At 40.6% G+C, this 20,606-nt stretch overlaps 1 protein-coding gene across 3 annotated transcripts in view; it reads left to right on the forward strand.

Moving 5' to 3' along the window:
- LOC138966832 (EF-hand calcium-binding domain-containing protein 14-like) overlaps positions 1-20,606 on the forward strand; it is a 33,695-nt gene that overhangs the window by 11,467 nt on the left and 1,622 nt on the right. Inside the window, exons 2-12 of one of the 3 annotated variants that reach the window (XM_070339186.1) lie at positions 3,994-4,142; positions 5,169-5,314; positions 9,386-9,475; positions 10,325-10,447; positions 10,730-10,786; positions 11,127-11,201; positions 11,860-11,964; positions 14,281-14,400; positions 17,574-17,714; positions 19,270-19,489; positions 20,228-20,350. In XM_070339186.1, coding sequence (XP_070195287.1) covers positions 3,994-4,142; positions 5,169-5,314; positions 9,386-9,475; positions 10,325-10,447; positions 10,730-10,786; positions 11,127-11,201; positions 11,860-11,964; positions 14,281-14,400; positions 17,574-17,714; positions 19,270-19,489; positions 20,228-20,346 — 1,345 coding nt within the window. In that variant the 3' untranslated portion in view covers positions 20,347-20,350. The remainder of the gene's footprint in view (positions 1-3,993; positions 4,143-5,168; positions 5,315-9,385; positions 9,476-10,324; positions 10,448-10,729; positions 10,787-11,126; positions 11,202-11,859; positions 11,965-14,280; positions 14,401-17,573; positions 17,715-19,269; positions 19,490-20,227; positions 20,351-20,606) is intronic. The other 2 variants (XM_070339185.1, XM_070339187.1) reach the window with 2 other exon arrangements.

A 20,606-nucleotide genomic window follows, 5' to 3' on the forward strand; every position in this document is an offset into this window, starting at 1 on the left:
CATGGGGTGATCTGTTACAAGTTCAGAAACAGTGTCCACTTCCTCACCAGGTTCATTGTCTTCCTCAGTGGTGTAGCGTGGCTGTAGCTGTTCCCAGTGTCGTCTCCATACTGGACCATGAGGAATGACCATGACGTTGAAGCAGCGAGTACCCAGAGACTTCTTGATGACTGCTGGTACCCATCGGGGTTGTTTGTCTCGGCGAGGTCCATGGTACAGAGCATACACAGGATCTCCGGCCTTGTACTGTCTGGTTACCTTGACGACAGCTTTCAAGTCTGGAGTCATCTGAGACTTGGATGCCTCCTTGGATTGCTTTTTTCTACAGACAGCTTCCAAATGTCCTGTGACGTCACAGTATCGGCATTTGGCTTCTTTGTAGGGGCAGTCTGTTGCTTTGTGGGCCTTTCCACATCGGTAGCACTTCCTGTCTGTGGAATTAGACTGCTTGTGGTTCTTTCGTGGACCCGTAGTCTTGTTCTGGTGGACCTTGTTGACTGGCATGGTCTTGGAACCGTAGACAGTTTCCTTGGCAACCTTCGCTGCGTCTTCAGTCTCAATCGCGACTTGGACAGCACGTGCGAAATCCAGCTCTGTGTCCTTGATCTTGAATAGAGCCTTTAAGACAGCCTCATTGTTGACAGAACATATGAATCTCTGTCTCAGAGCTTCGTCTTGTGGGTTTTTGATCGAAGGAAAGTCACAGGTAGCGGCGTCTTGGCGTATGCGCGCTGCTAACTCCTGGAGAGTTTCGCCTGGCTTCCGTTTCATGTCACTCCAGAACTTGAAACGTTCTCGCACTATGAAGAGTTTTGGGTCGAACTGTTCTTTCATGAATTTGACAATTTCGTCCATTGTCAAACTGTTGATGTCCTTGGGCGGATTTTGCTGAGTAGCCAGATTTGCCAGTTGTTTGTAGACCGTAGCAGTCTGATTCGTCAAGAAAACTTGAGCCTTGCGCTGCTCCGGCACGGAGTTGGCGACCACAAACGTGCAAAATCTTGACCAGTAGTCAGGCCACAGTTCCGATGTTGCATCAAACGCAACAAAAGATGGGATTGCAGCTGCCTGTGTAGTAATGGGAAAACGTAGATTCGAAGCACTCGGATCGTCGTAGCTTTCCTCCCTGGCAGAAGCTGCGGCACCACTGAACACTTTCATCATCATCTCCATCTGGTGCATTTGTTGCTCCATATCTTCTTTGTGCTGGCGTTGCTGTTGCTCCAACTGCTCCCTTAGAAGTGTTATCAGCTGCTCTGTTTCCGTCATTTTGCAGTAATAAGTCACTCCGAATAGACAAGGGAAATAACTGTCGGCGACGCCAGTTGTCGTGTTTTTCCTTTCGTCACTCTCAGTCGCAAAGGAGACACAACGATTTGTGTAGGTTCTGTAGATTTATTAACAGCTGGAACAACGGTGACAATATCTCTCAGCACAGTGTAAGAAAGAACAAGTGCAAGACTGGTAAAGAACAACAATACGTGTGCGCAGCCCTACTTATATAGTTAATGGACATACGAGAATATTCGGGAAACATCGACACTAATCTGGTTAGATCTACACAGTTCCATCTGTTCGATGAGCGTCTACGCTTACGTCATGAGTGACTGCGCACTAAATCAAAGTAAGTTCCATAATGTTCTTTATCCTTCCATTCGATTCCAGTGGTATCTAGCGATCTCCACAACAATTCTATTTTTTGAACTTTTAATATGTAGCCTACATTGATAACGTTTTGTTGACCCCAAAACGATGGCTCTTTCTTTTCATTTTCTTTATGCAAAAAAGCAAAGAAAGAGGAATTTAGTGTGACAGAACATGTCACAGGAGACTGTAGTTTTTTAACCTTCAAATTCTCAATGTTGATTGTTTTTTTCATATTGAAGACCAATTCAAATAAAAGAATGAACTTTACTGAACCGGCCCATCTATTCTTTATTTAAGAAAAAACAAGGTTACACTGTTTAATTTTGCATTTCTAATGACACCCAAAAACGAGGCTTTAGAAACGGCAAAAAATAGGGGGAAATTAGGATAAGAAATTCATAAAAAAATACTTACTATCAACTTTGTGTTCTGAAACTTTGGCAATATCATCTGCAAACACTTTAGTGCAATGTTATTGAGAGCTTTAGTTAAAATATTAAAAAATCTTTAATTTATTAGCCTTTTAAAAATGTCACATGACAAGAGGCACCTTTTGACTTTGGCCCAAACACTAATGAAGTAAAAATAAAAAGTGAAAATAAAAAATAAAAATAAATACACCAAGACTGATTTCAATTGTTGTGACTTTATGTACAAATCAGCCAAATGTTATTACCATAACCTTCTGATGAGTAACCAACATCAGACTTTTTTTTCCTCCAAAACACTGATCTCCAGAACAAAAAAAATACGCTATGTACGAAGACAGCGCAAAAAGTGCGACTTTTTTGCTGTACGTTATTTTCACAACAAAATAAATGTGGGGAAGGAAATTTCACTGTGTGTGCCTGTAGATCAAATGAAAACATGGCGATTTTGACAGCAAACAAAAGCCCATAGTTCGGTCCCAACAGCAACATCGTTCAGATTAAAAATTCGATGGCCATTGTAACAGAAATTGAAGAAAAGTAGCAGAAAGTGTCGATAGCTGTTGTACATAACATGAACGCGAAATTCACAACAACAAAAACTTGCCTGGTTTGTTCGCGTCCCAAGCCTCCATCGCTCCACATCTAGTCGCAAACCGCGGGAAACGTAAACTGGGTCAAACGGACGCAGCAAATTGCCGGCAACGCGTACTTTTACAGGATGCTGTTGCGCATAAACAATGAGTACATAACATCACTGTTCACGACAAACTGCAAACTTCAACTTTCGTCGCGATTTCTGTCTTTTTGGAGTAACTTGACCACAATTGCTCAATGGAATATTAATCTGTGAGAGTTATTCTTTTAAATATTGACTTTCGCTGTTTGTTATTGAACTGCTGTGCAACTGTGTATAGATTCCTGTGCGACAAGAATCTTTCACAACATTCGGTTATGTACAAAACCCGCGAATGCAGGTTTCGACAATTTCTTCGCGGTAAGAGGTTGGTTTTCCATGAAAAGCGCAAGAACTGTTCCGCAATCTTTACTTTGTTGAATGGTGTGTGGATGATTCCTGTGGGGTTTACCATGTTGTTGTTATTGTAAATTGATCGTACTTGTCCATTGCAGTGTCACAGAATTTTCGTTCGTTCGTAGTCAAAACTTTGCACTTTATTACCTCGCGCTTAAAATATATTAACTTAAGAAGAATGAAGACACAAACATCAGAAAATATGACCATTTTTCTCTCTAACTGTGTTCTGTTTATTTCAAAGTTTAATTGTAGCATATGTAAATCGAGGAATAAAGTCGAACTGAAGGGAAAAGTCAAGTTCGACGCCATTTCTGAGCCATGCCCATATGCAGTCAACATAAACTCATTTATAGAAAGATAAAACTAGCCATTAGCAAGTGTAGAAGCAGCCTGCATGCAACTGAGGTAAAAAAAAAGAAAAGAAAAAAAAAGTGTAGAATTGCCAGGCATGAGCAAAATTGGTTGCCCACTCGGACTTAAGCCTCAGCGACGGGAAATAAATGTGGGCAAACAGAAGTGGAGAAAGTGATTTCGTCAATTTCTAAAAGGTGACCCTTTTCTCATTGGGCACGCTTCAACATGTGTAAGACCTTACACAAGTTACAGTGTTACACAAGACATCAAAACTCTATCACATAACTCTAGTGTGACCATGGCTTATGTACTTCTGCCTTTCGAGTTTCTCTGTGTTATACGTTACTGTTTTGTCCATGTCTTTACAATCTTTTACTTAAGATGCTTGTTTAAACTTAGTTGATCTGCATGTTTAGATGCCTCCAACTCAGGCTATTTTCCATTTTAATGTACTCATTTTAATTGACACTAAAGTGCTTGTTATTTTGTAACTACAGCTACAAAACGTTGTTGAAATTCCTGTTGCAGATGGCCGAATCAGGGATGCTGCTCGACATGCTACACGCTGACCTGCGTGCTGGTGGTGGCGTCCTGTCTGCTGGCCTGCGCCACGCTCATCTGGATGCACCTGGAACTCAAGCGCAACTTTAACGAACTTAAAGATAGGATGGAGCAAGGTCTGCAGACTTATGCCAGAATTTTCATTCAAATTAAAAGTCAAGAGTGGTTTTTTTTTATGCATCCATGAACCTAGTTTTCTGTCAATTAAAAAAATAATGTGACGAAAATTCCGTTATTCGAAATGTTAACCAAAAGAGAACAAAAATGAAAACGATTTACTTGCGATGATGTTCGCAAAACTTGTTGCCCGGCCCTACTTCATAATTTTCACCCATACATGTTTATGTGTATGACAGTTATTACCCCGCCATTCAGGTAGCAGTACGGCATAATTAACCTGATTATGGGGGGATGCATGCTTGGTATAAATTTGCGTGTTTCTATAACCCACCCAACTCTGACATGGATTATATGATCTTTTCTGTGGGCACTTGATCTTGTTCTTGCATGTACACATGAAGGGGGACAAGGCACTAGCAGGTCTGCACATAACTTGACCTTGAAGATTGAAAAAATCTCCACCATAATGACCCACCAGGCACAGTCGGGATTTGAACACTCAGCCTTCCGCATGAGACTGGGCGGAGCCTTCTGTAATCCACTATGCCATTCATGAAAACAGTACATGAATTCTTTTAGCTCTCAATGCTTCCTTGGGCTAGGATCTCTGTGCATACAACTACAAGTTACAACAATTATTCTGTGCAGGAGGGAAAGGGCCGAAAGTGAATGTGTGCCTGTACGTTTATGTTGTTGAAACCAAGTGACACATACTGTTTTTTCTGATGGTTGTGAGTGTTGCCTTTCAGATGAAATACTGTTCATGGTTTGTTTTCCTAACAGCTTGAAAACACTGTTCCCCTGGCATTGTCAGTGTCGTCTTCTCTTGAATAAAACATTGCAAAGAGCTGATCTTGGTTTACTGTATTTGTTTGCATATTACTTTTGCTATCTGTTTAATTTAAAACTATTGCACAGATTGATCTGTTTATATGAATATGATTATCTGCTCTGTTAATTGAAACAGGTAAGAAAGTTATATTAATCAATTCTGATTCATCACATTTTTTTGTTTGTTACAGTGGAAAACAAGAATGCTGGCACGCCAGAGGAGTTTGAAGCCCTGAAGATGAAACTGATGTCAGTGAACAGTTCAGTGGCAGAGATCAGATCAGGAAAATATGGGTTGGATGCCCTTAACACGAGCATTGTACAGATAAAGAAACAGGTAGGAGACATTGAGTGTTGTACTGAATCTAAGGTATGACACTATGAGTGGATTGGGCATGGGTGTGTGAGTTCATTTATGTAATATGGTTGTGGTTTTATTCATTGTAAAAATCTAAAAGAACCATACATAGCCTGGTCTGCTCTAATTGTTATTCTTACTGAGCCAGGGTTCGTACAGAGTCCTTGAACCCTGGAAAACTCCTTGAAAATTGGAAAACCTTTTCCAGGGCTTGAAAAGTGCTTGAAAATAGAGTTTTGTTAAATAGTCCTTGAAAAGTACTTGATTTTTCCAAATTGTTGCCTATACATTTCGTCAGCAGCTTGTCTTATTAAAAAAAAAAAATGCAACCCCCTTTTTTTTCGTCAAATACAGTACACACATTTTGGGAGAATAAAAGATCGAGTGAAAACGAAAGCAGACGAACTATTACTAGTCACCCGTAGTTGCTTCCCTTCCCGGAAGTTGGCAAGGGAAACAACTACGGAATGACTAATAGTTTGCAGACGCGGAGAACCGCAGTGGCATTTCCTGTGTCTTAGCGTGGAAAATGGGGAAAGGCAACTGCGTCTTCAACCGTCAATGGCTTGCCAATGCAAAATACAAAGCTTGGCTTGCAGAAGCATCGGATAAATCGAAACATCATGCGCGATGCTTCGTGTGTAAAAAAGACTTCAACATTTCGAGCATGGGAGAAGCCGCCTTAAAAAGCCACATGGCCGGTGCACGACACCAGATGCTCATCAAAGGAAATGAAAACTCTGCCCCGAAATTGACGATGGAAGATTTTGTGCAGCAAAGGTGTGATCTCTCTCTCTCTCTCTCTTTCTCTCTCTCTCTCTCTCTCTCTCTCTCTCTCTCTCTCTCTCTCTCTCTCTCTCTCTCTCTCTCTCTCTCTCTCTCTCTCTCTCTCTCTCTCTCTCTCTCTTTTGGCTCACGAAGTGTAGCCTATGTGATCGTAACTTTATCTGTCTGTGCGTGTGGTAGAAACTTTAACATTTCGTCATTTGAAGACGTCACATTATGGCGTAAGAGGGTTAGACGTCACGCGTCTCGGTCATTGTTATTTTGAGCGGGCCGAGACTAGTTGGCAGTCGTGTCCCTGTAAGTAGGCTACATGCAGACAGACAGATCTAGATCTAGTGTCTCGCTTTCTTGCACAGTTTCACCTATGCTTACTGTGTGTATGTGTGACGGAGTGATTGAGTTTGTGTTACTGTTTGTCGATTTCTTACCTGAGCCTTGAAGGCTTCGCCTCTTGTTCTCTTTCTTGACGATGGAACTTGGAAGATTTTATGCAGCAAAGGTGTGATCTCTGAGACTCTCGCTCTTTCTCCCTCTCTCTCTCCCTCTCCCCCCCCCCTCTCTCTCTCTCTCTCTCTCTCTCTCTCTCTCTCTCTCTTTCTTCTCTTTCTTTTTTTGCCTCTTTTTTTCCTTCCCCCCTCTCTCTCTCTCTCCCTCCCTCTCTCTCCCCCCTCTCTCTCTCCCTCTCTCTCCCTCTCTCTCTGACTCTCTCTCTCTAGCATTCTTCTGATAGCTCTTTGGAGATGTGTGTTTTGTAGCTCTACACAATCCTCGGGGGCCTCAGTTGGTGTCTCATCTGCAGTGGCAGGGCATTCTTCGGGTCCAAGTTCATCTGCTACTCCAGTGATGACTGAACCTGATTCTTCTGTGCCTGTGACTGTATCAAGTTGGTGCTCTAACACTGATGTCTTGAAGGCAGAAGTCTACTGGACATTGTATTCAATGGAGAAGCATTTCTCGTTCAGAAGTTTCCAAGGCATGAACAGTATTTTGGGCAAGATGTTTCCAAACTGCCCAGAAGCAAGACAGTTCTCATGTGGAGAAAGCAAAGCGGCATATCTGGTCACCTTTGGTCTTGGACCATATTTCTCTGAAATGCTGACAGCAAATGCAAAAAAGGCTGCCGGAGGATACGTTCTTCTGTTCGATGAAAGCTTAAATAAGCAGCTTCAACAAAACCAACTTGACGTTCACATCCGGTTTTGGGATGATGGCCAGGTTCAGACACGCTATCTGACGTCCAAGTTTCTTGGCCATGCTACAGCTGATATTTTGTACTCTGAACTTGAAGAATGTTGTGAGATTCTAGGCAAGGAGAGCATCGTCCAGTTGTCAATGGACGGACCAAATGTCAATTGGTCAACATTTGGAAAGTTGTGCAAAGATATTGACACATCGACGCAAACCAAGAAACAGCTGTACAATGTTGGCAGCTGTGGGCTGCATACTTTGCATAACGCATTCAAGAATGGCTACGACAAAACTGGTTGGGATTTGGACAAATCACTGAGTTCCATGTACAAACTGTTTCATGACACCCCAGCTCGACGTGAGGATTTTGTTACTTGGACTGGATGTACTTCATTTCCCAAGAAGTTTTGTGCTCACCGCTGGCTTGAGAATGTGAGCGTCTGCGAAAGAGTCCTTGAAATCTGGCCACATCTTCAGACATTTGCTCACAAGTTGAAGGCAGCAAAAAACTGTCCCAGTACAGACACATTCTGCACAGTTTTGAAATGTTGCAATGATGTGCTGTTTACTGTGAAGCTGCAGATCTTCATTTCCATTGCAAAAGACATTGAGCCTTTCCTGAGGCAATATCAGACTGACAAGCCTGTCCTCCCCTTCCTTGCAGATGATTTATTTGATGTGGTGCGGAACATGATGGGCAGGTTTGTGAAGGATGACATCATGGAGAATGTTGGTTCCTCTACTTCCAAGCTGATCCTTGCTTCGCAGGACTTGTCAGAGGTAAAAACTCACAAGGATGGCAGCAAAATCAATATCGGCTTTGCATCCCACAGGTTACTGAGAGACCTGAAGTCACGGGGAAAGGTCTCTGAAAAGGATCAGATGGTGCTTCGACTTGAAACAAAGAAGTTTTTGATCCATGTTGTCACCAAGATTTTGGAAAAATCACCCCTGAGATACAGTCTTGTCCGCAACCTGGCTTGGCTCAAGCCCGATGTGGTCCTCAACAACAAAAAGAAGGCTGAGCAACAGCTACATAACTGCTTAGACGGCATGGCTGAGATCAAGAGAGTGGATGTTTTATTGGGAGATTCAATCATTGACCAGTACAATGAGTTTGCAACTGAAATGGTTGGAAATGCTGAGCTACGAGATTTTGATTCCCAGACTGGACGCCTTGACTCACTGTACTTCTCCCTGCTTGCTTCGAGGAAGGAATGGAAAGACCTGTGGTGTGTCATAAGAGAGCTGCTGATGTTGTCCCACGGACAGGCCTCTGTCGAACGAGGATTCTCTGTTAACAAAGAGATTATGACAGACAACATGAAAGGGAGAACCCTTGTAGCACAGAGGCATGTGACAGACCACATTGCAAACGTAGGTGGAGCTGAGAAAGTGATGTTGTCAAAAAAGCTACTCTACAATGCTGCTAGTGCTCGGCAAAGGTACTCTGAGTACTTGGAGGAAGAGAAAGAGAAGAAGAAGAACGAGACACATGTGCAAAAAAGAAAGGCTGACATGGATGAGATTCAGACTCTCCAAGCAAAGAAAAGAAAGATCGAAGATTGTGTGGCTGACCTGCTCAAAAGCGCAGATGCTTTTGCAGAAAAGGCTGAACACACGCAGAACTTCAACTTCATAGCAAAGTCAAATGCTTTGAGGAAAAGTGCAAAAACCAAGAAGGACGAAGTGGCATCTCTTGAGAAAGAAATTCACCAGAAACTTGATAAATTGAAAAACTGAAGGTAAGCTTGGTGCTTTGCATTAATTTGGGGAAAATCATGTCCTTGAAAAGCATTTATTTGGTCCTGGAAATGTCCTTGAAAACTCCTTGAATTGTATCAGCTCTGCCCTGCAGGAACCCTGCTGAGCCCAAAACAACTGATGTTTCTGGAAGTTAGAACAAGAACAGTTTGCAGGTATGTATTCAGCAGGTTGAATGGTCTTCAGATCAACTGTAACATTGACAAGTTCTTTGTTTTACACACTTGGAGAATGTTAAATAACAATTGCTGTTCAAAGTTGAAAAGAAATAGAGGTTTGAAAATACTTAGTCATTTGTTGTTCTATTTTCAGATCACCTCGCTACAGGCAACTACTTCCAAGTTACAGCAGAGTGATCAGTCCACAGATTCAACTGACAAGGAGCATAACGCTCTCGCAGATGTAAGTTTTATTTGAATCAGTGCCGGGACGGGGTTGGTATAGGAAAAGGTCATACCCATAAAAGCACAGTCCTTGCCAAAACACAACAATTCTGCTCACTATCTCAGATCTGCCTGGGAAAAGACCATCACTTGGACACATCTTAAAAAAAATCAAGGTTCTGAGGCGGAATGTTTCGCTGAATTAATTTTGAATGTTGCCACTGTTGTCAGTTGCAATATAAATTCATGAAAGAATTCCAACTCGGCACAGAGAGTAGCTTGGCAATTGAATGTTGGTATGTGTCCAAGTTGAAAGCCATGCTCTTTTCCTCGTGTACAAGTCTGGACAGATCTGTGGTGATGGATATGATCGGTTAAATGAGAAGGAAGTGACCTTTAAATGTGGGAGTTCAATGGAATAACAACAGCATAAAAAGAAGATGATAATGCACATCCACAAAAAAAATGCAATGAAAATTCTCCTATACATCTTTTTAGGATTTAATTCAAGATAAAAGAAATAGACTATTTGTTTGCAAATCGTGTCAATGAGAACAATTTGTCAATTCCAGCACTTGCTGAGAATTATGAGCACTGTTATATATCAGGCCAGGCATTTGTCGCAAATTTGGCGAAAAGGCCATACAAGTTTTGGCAATTTCCAAAGTTTAAGGCAGTCCTGGATGTATGCTTTCTTCCACCGTAAAAAAACAAGTTTGACTGATATGCCGAAATGATAACAAAGTTTTCAGCGATTTGACAGATTTCCCAACTGCCAACACCAAACAACATCCCTGATAGGATTTTTCAAGCGTGATCAATCCTTTGTTTCAAAAACTGATTGCAGCATTTGTTTTTTTCTGCCCAGATTGTAGCAACCATTGGCAGTGATTTGAATACAGCCCAGTCTGGCATAACCTCTGTGAAAGCCAAACAGACTGAGTTCGCCTCACAGCTAGAGGCTCTTGGAAATCGTCTTACTGCAGTGGAGGTAAGGAACTACACGCTTTGGTAATGAGGTCTGTATGTGTACGAGTCTTTTTGAATGAATGAGACTACATATGTCCATGCATAGTTTCTGTCCGTGTCTGGACATGTGTGTATCATGAGTGTACAGATGTGTAAGTACGATCAATGCTAGTTTTTTCCCACGCCATTATCTTTTCTAATTCCACCAGAAATGTTCAGCAGGACAAAAAAAATGTTAACAATTCTGCGTAAGTTTGGATATTTTGGATAGAAAATTAACCAGTGCAACTATTTCAACTTGCAGAACCCAGGTGGAAGGGAAGGGGGAGCATCAGTTGCACCTGCATCAACGGATGTACAGGTAAACACAATTTTTAAGGTGTAGCCAAACATTCTCTTACTGCAGTATTTGGTTGACAGGCACCCCATGCAAAAACGACAAATTTAGTATCACACGTGAGTGAGATGGTGATCCATGGATTTCTAATGGTATGGTTAATTGACCCTTTGTATTTTTTACCCCGGCCAAAACATGTTTGCGGTGTCATTCACATTATTCTTTGAAGTGAAATGAGGGGTGTCTCGGTCACACATATGTAAGTAGCTGAGCAAGGGTGATTTCCTCAGCTGCCAGTGGCCACCGTGGTAGTGCTTGCATCTCAGTTTAAAAGATTAATTTGTAATGTGTGTTTTGTTTGCAGAAATTGCTGACCCAGATCAACGCAACTTTCACACAGAGCATCAGTAAGGTGGTGACAGACGTCAACAAACTTCAGGTACACTAATTTGCTCATGTTACAGCATTCAGTTGGTTTCACATTTGTTTTCATTCAATGATAAGTATCATGAAACGGTAATCAAACATTTAGGGCACAAACTCAAAGCAAGAGACCAAACAATATCAAGTTCACCCAGATTATGCAGAATCAGATAAAAGGATTGGGGTGGGTGGGGTAGCTCTACAGTAGTTATTGCTTCAATTTATAGTTGATCAGGGTTCCCTAAACTGTGCGTACCTGCGTCCTGTATGCACTAGAAGCCAAAAAAAGCATACCAGGTATTATTCCTGAAAAGAGCGGGTCCCTGGATGCACTAAATAATCGTAATCATGCATACCGTCGGTACTGTTTTCAGAAAATGTTCGGCAAGAACCGTAAAGACGCATAATTTCGGAGATAACCTAACTGACATGACCTGAAATGTTATTGTGAAAGGCTCAGAGAACTTCCAAAAGTCTGCATAACATTGACGTAAACACTCCCAATATTATGTGTCAGCAAGGAATGTGCCTGAAATCCGAAAGCAAGGACATGAACCGCCTGGTCTTTGGACCCTCTGAAGTTCCACTACATTCCAATAATTTTATAAATTGAAGCCCGGGGCCCTTGTCAAGGAGCATTTGGATGGATGAACGTTACCGTTTTATGGTTGCAGACCCACATGGACGCTGTGGACAAGTTCACGCAGACCATGCAGGATCAGATGAGGAACCTGACTATGCAGGTCTCCAACGTCACACAGGCACACTCACAGTGGCAGGTCAGTTCAGGAGCGAAACACAGTGGTGCCTGTCGTGTGAGGTCCACCCAGTGGGAGGACGCCCTCTGTTGTCCCTCTGTCTATTATCTGTACAACAGTATATCTGCCATACCAGGCCACCTTGCAGTGTAGGGACTCTTTTAGCTGGTTTCCACAGGTTCTTTCATTGCTGGTACCACTGTACTGTGATCCTTGTAATGGTAGAAGATTCATAGTCTAGCCAAAAGTGTCCCCTCATTATGGGGTCTTACATAATTGAGAAAGGGATAGTTTTGCTTTTAGCATAAAATTGAATAGTGTGTTTGCGTGTGTGTTTGCACGCGTGCATGTGTGTGTGAGCGCGCACATAGAAACAACAGACCTGTTTACCAGTACGATTTGGGCGTATTTTGTACGCCAAATTAATATCAGTACGCAAATACGCGACACACGCACAAAATACGCATAAGAAAAAGTCTAGAATACGTTTTCCGGTGTTGGTGTGCTGATTACGGGATGGTACAACTGATACCAGTTTCGGTCGAAGGGAGATAACTATGACAGCGAGTCTTCAGCTGTGGAAACCTTGTTCAGTTGTTGGCACGTGCGATCGTCTGGACAATCGTGGCAAAATGAAGCGGTAAAATGTGCCAGTTTCGGATGACTGTACCAAGTCTAAACAGCAGAAGCAGCAGATTTTCTTGGAGAAATATAAGAAAGAGCCAGGAATTGTGGAGTCTACTATGGGAAAAAGTCATGCACACTGCAAGTATTGTAAATCAGATTTCTCCGTTGTCCATGCTGGGAAATATGACATCGAACGACACTGCAGTTCCAAAACTCACATGGACAAGGTTGCTGCAAAGAAATCCGCTGAAAGCTGCCAAGGAATTATTAAGTTCATTCCCGCAAAGCAAATCCTGCCAGAAGAAAAGGCTGTAGTCCGTGCTGAAGCAATGTTTTCTGAGATGATTGTAAAAATGAACTTGCCACTGTCAACCGCAGATGTTATTTCACGAACTTCATCTTTTCATTATCAATCTGCTTGGAAGACACTGGTTATAATGTAATAAACTGACAGGTAAATAAAATTGTTTTATCCCTGTTGTATCGGAAGGAGTTAAATTCTGAAGATGTTCACAAGACATGCTATTCTTACACAAACACGTTTGCACCCACGGCGTACGTTTTGCCTAGCCCATATGGCTTTGCTTGCAAAGTACACCAACTTTTTGAAAAATACACTTAACTTTTTGAAAAAGTACTCTTGCCTCAGGCTTAGGGTAAACAGGTCTGAAACAACAAAATTTTTGCCGGTCATGTTTTGAAGATGGTGTTTAAAGGTCCTTGTCTACATTTTTATACCGAAATCGCCATTTGACCATTAAAATGCAGAGTCTATTGTCTACAAATATCAACAATACACCCCCTTTCGATCAGGAAAGACGAAGCCAGTGTAGCCGTTTGAAAATTCATTGTAGTATTCCAGCGTAGTACTCATAGTAGGATATCCTTATTTGGAAAATGCCAAGCGCAAAACTCCTCTCAAATCCCGTGCATTTCGTGCGTTTAAAAAAAAGCGTGGACAGCGCTCCAGTGTTGCTGCTCTTCTTCTTCTTCTTCTGCGTTCGTGGGCTGAAACTCCCACGTACACTCGTGTTTTTTGCACGAGTGGAATTTTACGTGTATGACCGTTTTCACCCCGCCATTAAGGCAGCCATACGCCGCTTTCGGAGGAAGCATGCTGGATATTTTCGTGTTTCTATAACCCACCGAACTCTGACATGGATTACAGGATCTTTTCCGTGCGCACTTGGTCTTGTGCTTGCGTGTACACACGAAGGGGGATAAGCCACTAGCAGGTCTGCACATAAGTTGACCTGGGAGATCGGAAAAATCTCCACACTTAACCCACCAGGCGGCCGCGACCGGGATTCGAACCCTCGACCTTCCGATTAAGAGGCCGACGTCTTACCACCCCGCCACAGCGCCCGTCGGGCGTGGCTATAAGCATAGTGACATGAATTTGATTGGTCAGTATTTTTAGGCAAAGCACATGTTCTCAGCAAAGAGATAACATAATATTGGAAGTGTGAGTCACGCTACCCAAAAATAAAATCTTTTTTTACATATATATATTTTTTTTTCTATAACTTTTTTCCCCATGGTTCATTCATCATCTGACATAACTTTTTAGCGAAATCTAACCATAAGATTATTGAAAAAAAGCAAAAATGTAGACGACCACCTTTAAATCAGGCATCTTTCGCCTATACGACACAAATAATTGTTTTGTGTCATCACAAGTAAGTGAAAACATCGTGTTCTGTGTTAAAGGGGTCTAACTCAAAGGTGACGGACGCCAGGGCAGAGGACGAACCAACCCAGCCAGTAAGTACAGGAGCTCTGCATGAGCTGCAGGGCAGAATGGATCATTTACAGGATTCACTGGAGAAGGTGAGGGAAGAGGAATGTGTGTAGGAGGGGACGTGTCAGTGCGTTTGTGAGAGTGTTTGTGTGTGAGTGTATGCATGTTTATGTGTAAGTGTGTGCGTGTGTATGCATGTAAGGTTGTGTGTGTGTGTGCAGTTATATATGGGTGCGTCTCAGAATCTCGTCCTCTGTTTGTGACATTATCACCAAAAGTAAAATCTTCCCAGAAAACTTTGATAATACTATTTACACACTTCTCAGGGTGTACCTTTTCAGTTTAAACAAGAAAAAATATAACATTGCCTTTAGTTTGCCATATATTGAGCATTATTTGGACCATGTGTGCAAAATCACCCGTGTAACATGGAAAAAATAAAAGACAAAAAAACTGCATTTATAAGGCTGAAAACGACTTTTATTCAGTTATTATTGTTGAATCACAAGCCATTATAGAGTTCAATATGAAATGACTACATGCAAACAACAAAATAATGTTTTTTTCAAAGTTCCATGCATTCGTCAAAATTTCAATACAAAAATGAAAATTAATTAATGATATCCTGATCAGAACATGTTGATACATGGCATTCATTCAGTCTTATTGACATTTAACCTTCACAATAGCATACATACAAAGATTTGTTGCTCTAAGACAAAATGTTAGAAAGTTATCCCAAAAGAATGCAAAATGGTCACCGATGTAACATGGAAACATCACTTTTGTAACAAAGAAACGGTTATGCTTTTTCCCACAAACCTTACTAAATGAAGCTGATTTTGCAACCAGATTCTTCTTAGGTAAAATGCCAAACACTAAAACAGGAACAGAAAGAAAAAAAGCTGGACAAAATCAAGCAAACTTGGCCCCAAAAAAGAGAAACATTAATGAAAAGTTCATCACCCACGTAACTCGGAAACAAACAACCAGACATGTATTATAAGGTTTGACATGAAGAATGCAAATGTTCAAAAGTGGTTCATTCAATTGTTGAGACAATAAACCAAAGGCATTGGTTACATATAGAACAGTTGCCACTTGCAGTTAATTAATTTATTTTAAAAGAAATAATGCCCCCTGGCATTGAAGGTGGGGTCACGAATCATGGTTGCATCAGATGTAGGGACTAAGGAAATATCATCGATCCCTGGAAAGCAATAGTAGTTCCCCTCCGGTTTCCTTCGAAGGAACGTTACCACCAGTTCATCAGGTCGAATCTCTTGCACCTGAAACATGCAAGTACCTGCGATTTCAACTAAAGATTGATGCAATATGTGTACTAGTTTCACTAACATGAATTTGTTTAATGTCTATCAAGATTTTGATGCATCCACATTCACTGGCTAAAAACAAAATAAAGTAATTATTTTGTTCAGACTTACCATTCCATTGAACATACAACTTTTACAATTAAAGAAAACATTGACACTTACCGTTCCTTTAAATGGATTTCGGAAATTTAATTTTGATCATAATTTTTTATATTTTTAATTTTCAGAGCTTGTTTTTAATCCAAATATAACATATTTATATGTTTTTGGAATCAGGAAATGATGTAAAATAAGATGAACGTAAATGTGGATCGTTTTATATAAAAAAAAAAAATTATTACAATTTTCAGATTTTTAATGGCCAAAGTCATTAATTAATTTTTAAGCCACCAAGCTGAAATGCAATACCGAAGTCCGGCCTTCGTCGAAGATTGCTTTACACAAATTTCAATCAATTTAATTGAAAAATGAGGGTGTGACAGTGCCGCCTCAACTTTTACAAAAAGCCGGATATGACGTCATCAAAAGTATTTGTCGAAAAAAAGAAAAAAACGTCCGGGGATATCATACCCAGGAACTCTCATGTCAAATTTCATAAAGATCGGTCAAGTAGTTTAGTCTGAATCGCTCTACACACACACACGCACAGACAAACAGACACACACACACACATACACCACGACCCTCGTTTCGATTCCCCCTCTATGTTAAAACATTTAGTTAAGTTTTGACTACGTGAAATCGAAAGAAAAACTATTATTAACAAATGTGTAGCCTAATTTTTCACTTCATAGAATATCATAGCAGCAAAAACTCACCTTTTCTTAAGAACCTTGGGTGTTGATCACTGTCGTAACAAAATCACAGACTTCGGAAACATTCTCGAAATCTTTCTTCGCTGCTGGAAGCTGAACTATTTCTCTCTGTAACTGCGCATGCGTAGTCACCCGCACCTCTAAGTCACTACGCGCAAAATAGTTCTAATCTTTCTTCAAAACTCTGAACATTATTTGCAAAACCGTTCACCATCGTAACGGAATTTTGAAGAAGCATGTCATATTGCGCAACTTTCAACTTAGTTTGCAGATGCAATTTTGAGAAAATAATACTTAAATAACATTTAGCTTAGCGATTTTCTATGCCCTTTCATGTCAAGATCGTGTTGAAAATGAATATGCAAATTCTAAAGTTCAAATTTAGGACTTGTTGCTGTTGCACGCGTGCGGAAACATATGTTACGACAGTGATGGCAAACTTTCAAGCGATTAATTTCGTTTAAAAAAACAATTCTGTGGACAAAATAACATTTCAACTGTCAAGTACACTTAAACCAAACACACATAACAAAAATAGCAGTCCTTGGACATTCTAAACGATTCTTGTAGTGAGGTACAAAACTAGTTGATGGTTCATGTCACAGATCAGACCTTCATTTTTCACGCATTTAATCATTTCTTTCGCAAAACAACCTTCATAATAATCATGCAAAATACTCAGTTTTGTTTGTACTATTTCTTTATTCATTTTACTTCTCAAACATACCAATATCATGATTTAAAATTCAGTATGTTTCAATTGTGGGCTAATTTGATTATGGCACACACAAAAGGATCAGTTTCTGAGACGCACCCATATGTGTATTTCTGTGTGTGTGTGTCAGTATGTGTGTGTGTGTGTGTGTATGTGTTGACTAAACAGGAAAAAAAGTCTTCATTGCAAATTGACTGAATACTTGTGAAACACTGTTCATGCAGGAAGGGATAGGTACCTGTGAAAAAATACCGCTTTTGATAATGGCCAGCCTAATCACTGACACTCTTCAACTGCAAGCATGACGTCACTTAGTTAACCATTGAAGGCCTCATGCACACATGACCTCTCATCATTATTTCTCTTCATAATGTAACGGTACTTTCCTGGGTTAACAGATACAAACCGATCACAGTAACCTGACACAGGCAGTGGACACGTCAACTGATACGGCCGCTCTAGCCAATGTCATGCAGAAACTGAAGGAGGACCAGGGAGATTTTCTGCTCTTCAGGACAGAAGTTTTTCATGATATAACTGTGAGTTGTAGCTTTTTCTGGACCATGTGTTTCCTTTAGTGTTGTAATTGTTATTAATGCAGTCCTCGTTTCAGCACTTTTTGCGGATCATCTGTATCCATTAGTGTTATAATTTTTCAGCTTTATATTGTTGGTTTAAACAAGGTCATATTCAATGAAACATGATACAATGATAAAACGAGAAACAATAGAGTCGCGAATTCAAGCGAACGCTTGTATTACGTGCCCTACACAGTTGGAGAAAAACACAAGTATGATGTCGGACATTAACATTACTTTATACTGTTGTTCTTTCGACTTGATGATCTGGATTTTAGGAGAGAGCTTTTTACAGATCCATGATTTTCTTATTTGTATAGTTTGATATTAGCACACTTACAACACTCACCCAAGTTACTTAACTCTGTGTTGAGAGGATTTCCCACAGGATCAGGATTGGCAGAGTTGTTCCTCTTTTAACTTAGGTGTTGATATGGAGAAAAGGAAGGGAAGCCAGACACACTGCTTTTATCAGACTTCATTAGCATAAAATCTGGAAGACTTTTGACCTGCAAGTGAAAAAAAATTTTTTTGAATATTCTGCATTGACGATTTTCTTCCTTTTGAGAAAACACTTTTAATATTGCTGTTATTTTGAAGATCTCATGGTGACATTAATATGTAAGAAGTGATCACTGCTAAAGCATTGTTAGTTTTCATGAAAATATATTATGCAGAAATATTAGGGCCATGGTATGCTTTATTTCACAGGTTTGAGGATTTAATACCCCTTTCATGACACCCTTACATTCTGAGACATGGCCACCTACATTTTCTGTTCATTGTATGCATGTAATGTATCATCTCAATTCTACTTTAAACTTCCTTGTTTTACTTTTTTGAGTCACTTGAGAAAAAGTGACTCTATGTAATCGGTCAGTGTTAGTCTGTCCGGCCGGCTGTCCGGCCGGCCGGCCATCCGGCCGGCCGTCCGTAGACACCACCTTAACGTTGGACTTTTCTCGGAAACTATCAAAGCGATCGGGCTCATATTTTGTTTAGTCGTGACCTCCAATGACCTCTACACTTTAACGATGGTTTTGTTGACCTTTGACCTTTTTCAAGGTCACAGGTCAGCGTCAAAGGAAAAATTAGACATTTTATATCTTTGACAAAGTTCATCGGATGTGATTGAAACTTTGTAGGATTATTCTTTACATCAAAGTATTTACATCTGTAGCCTTTTACGAACGTTATCAGAAAAACAAGGGAGATAACTAGCCTTTTCTGTTCGGCAACACACAACTTAACGTTGGGCTTTTCTCGGAAACTATAAAAGTGACCGGGCTCAAATTTTATGTGAACGTGACTCATTGTGTTGTGAATAGCAATTTCTTCCTGTCCATCTGATGCCTCATATAATATTCAGAACTGCGAAAGTGACTCGATCGAGCGTTTGCTCTTCTTGTTTAAAGATAACAAAATGTCTCAGATTGTGTGAGATCTTAAAAGAAAGAAGGGAAAATGTAATGCTATTTTCTGTACTTGACTATTTATTTTTGTGTAAACCTTGCAGAGTTTGAACACTTCCATGGCAACAGTGAACAAATCTGTGGGCTCTCTGAACAAAGATGTGGAAGATCTGTTCGCCAAAATGGGCATGGCGATGACGGAGATTTCCAATGTGACGTCTGTTGTGGAAGGGCTCACTAACTTTTTGCAATCACAGAAGGAAAGCAAGACTGCAAACGCTGCTGCTGAAGGTGCAGGAAGTAAAGCTGAAGAAAAGGGCGGAGGTAAGTTTCTGAGTATATGGGATGGCCAAATCTTAAAATTTTAACTCGCCAGCCGGGGTAGTAACTACAAGAAAGTCACTAGCCCGGCAGAAATGTCGCTGGCCCAGTTGATCTGCAGTGTTTATTTTGCTTTAAAACTCCACAGTACAACCAAAAGGTTGCATTTGACCAGCATTTTCATTGGCCAGCCAGGCGAGTTGCCAGGCGGTTTCTACTAGCCCGGCGAATTGATTACTCGCCCCTGGCGACCGGGCGGACGATTTGGCCATCCCTGAGTATTGTCTCTTCAGGATTAAACTATTGTATAAAAATATGAAAAAAAGAAATTCCTGGATGACTCGCATTGCTACAGATGGACACATTTTTAGTCAAAACAGAAGGTGCTTTTCTGGCTCAAACCTGACTGTCTGCTTTATGTATAATTACTCTTACAACAACATGTAAGTTCATATGTCTCAGTGGAATGACAAAGGACTGCATAATTTTCTTCATTTGATTGATATTGAAAAATGTGTGATGTTCAAAGGTAAGAAATAAGTAAATAAGTAAATGATCTGAGCATTGGCTCATCTTTACATAACACTTTTCATGCGATGAACATAACCAGTCCCGATTAAAAGTGTTAGAATTATATAGAACCTGTATGACCTTTTAATCAAAAACATTACTGTTGTATGTATTACCGATTTAACCAGTCTTTTTTTAGAAATGCTACATCTGTTATTATCTTCATTTCAGTCACAGACAATGCACAAACCTCGAAGACCACATTACCTGAAAGTAAGCAGACCACAACGGCCCATCAGGAACAACTCAGCAAAAGTACCACTACACCACAGTCTAAGAAATCAGGTTAGACAGGTAATTAGTCATTCATTTAACCTTTTTTACATAACAGGTTCTGTTTTGTGGAGATTTTAGCTGCCCGTTTTTGAAAGACGACAGTCGGTCTTGAATTGAGTAATATACAGCTGTGAAAAATTAAAAGTTGCAAGGGGGGTTGGTGGTCGGGGGGGGGGGGGTTGGTTTTAGGGGTGGTTGGTGGGGAAGACAAAAAAGGAAGATGGTGCATTATTGATTTACACTGTTATAACAAGTACTTCAGATGCAGGGAGTC

The sequence above is a fragment of the Littorina saxatilis genome, linkage group LG5 (genome assembly GCF_037325665.1).
Source record: "Littorina saxatilis isolate snail1 linkage group LG5, US_GU_Lsax_2.0, whole genome shotgun sequence".
Lineage (NCBI taxonomy): Eukaryota > Metazoa > Mollusca > Gastropoda > Littorinimorpha > Littorinidae > Littorina > Littorina saxatilis.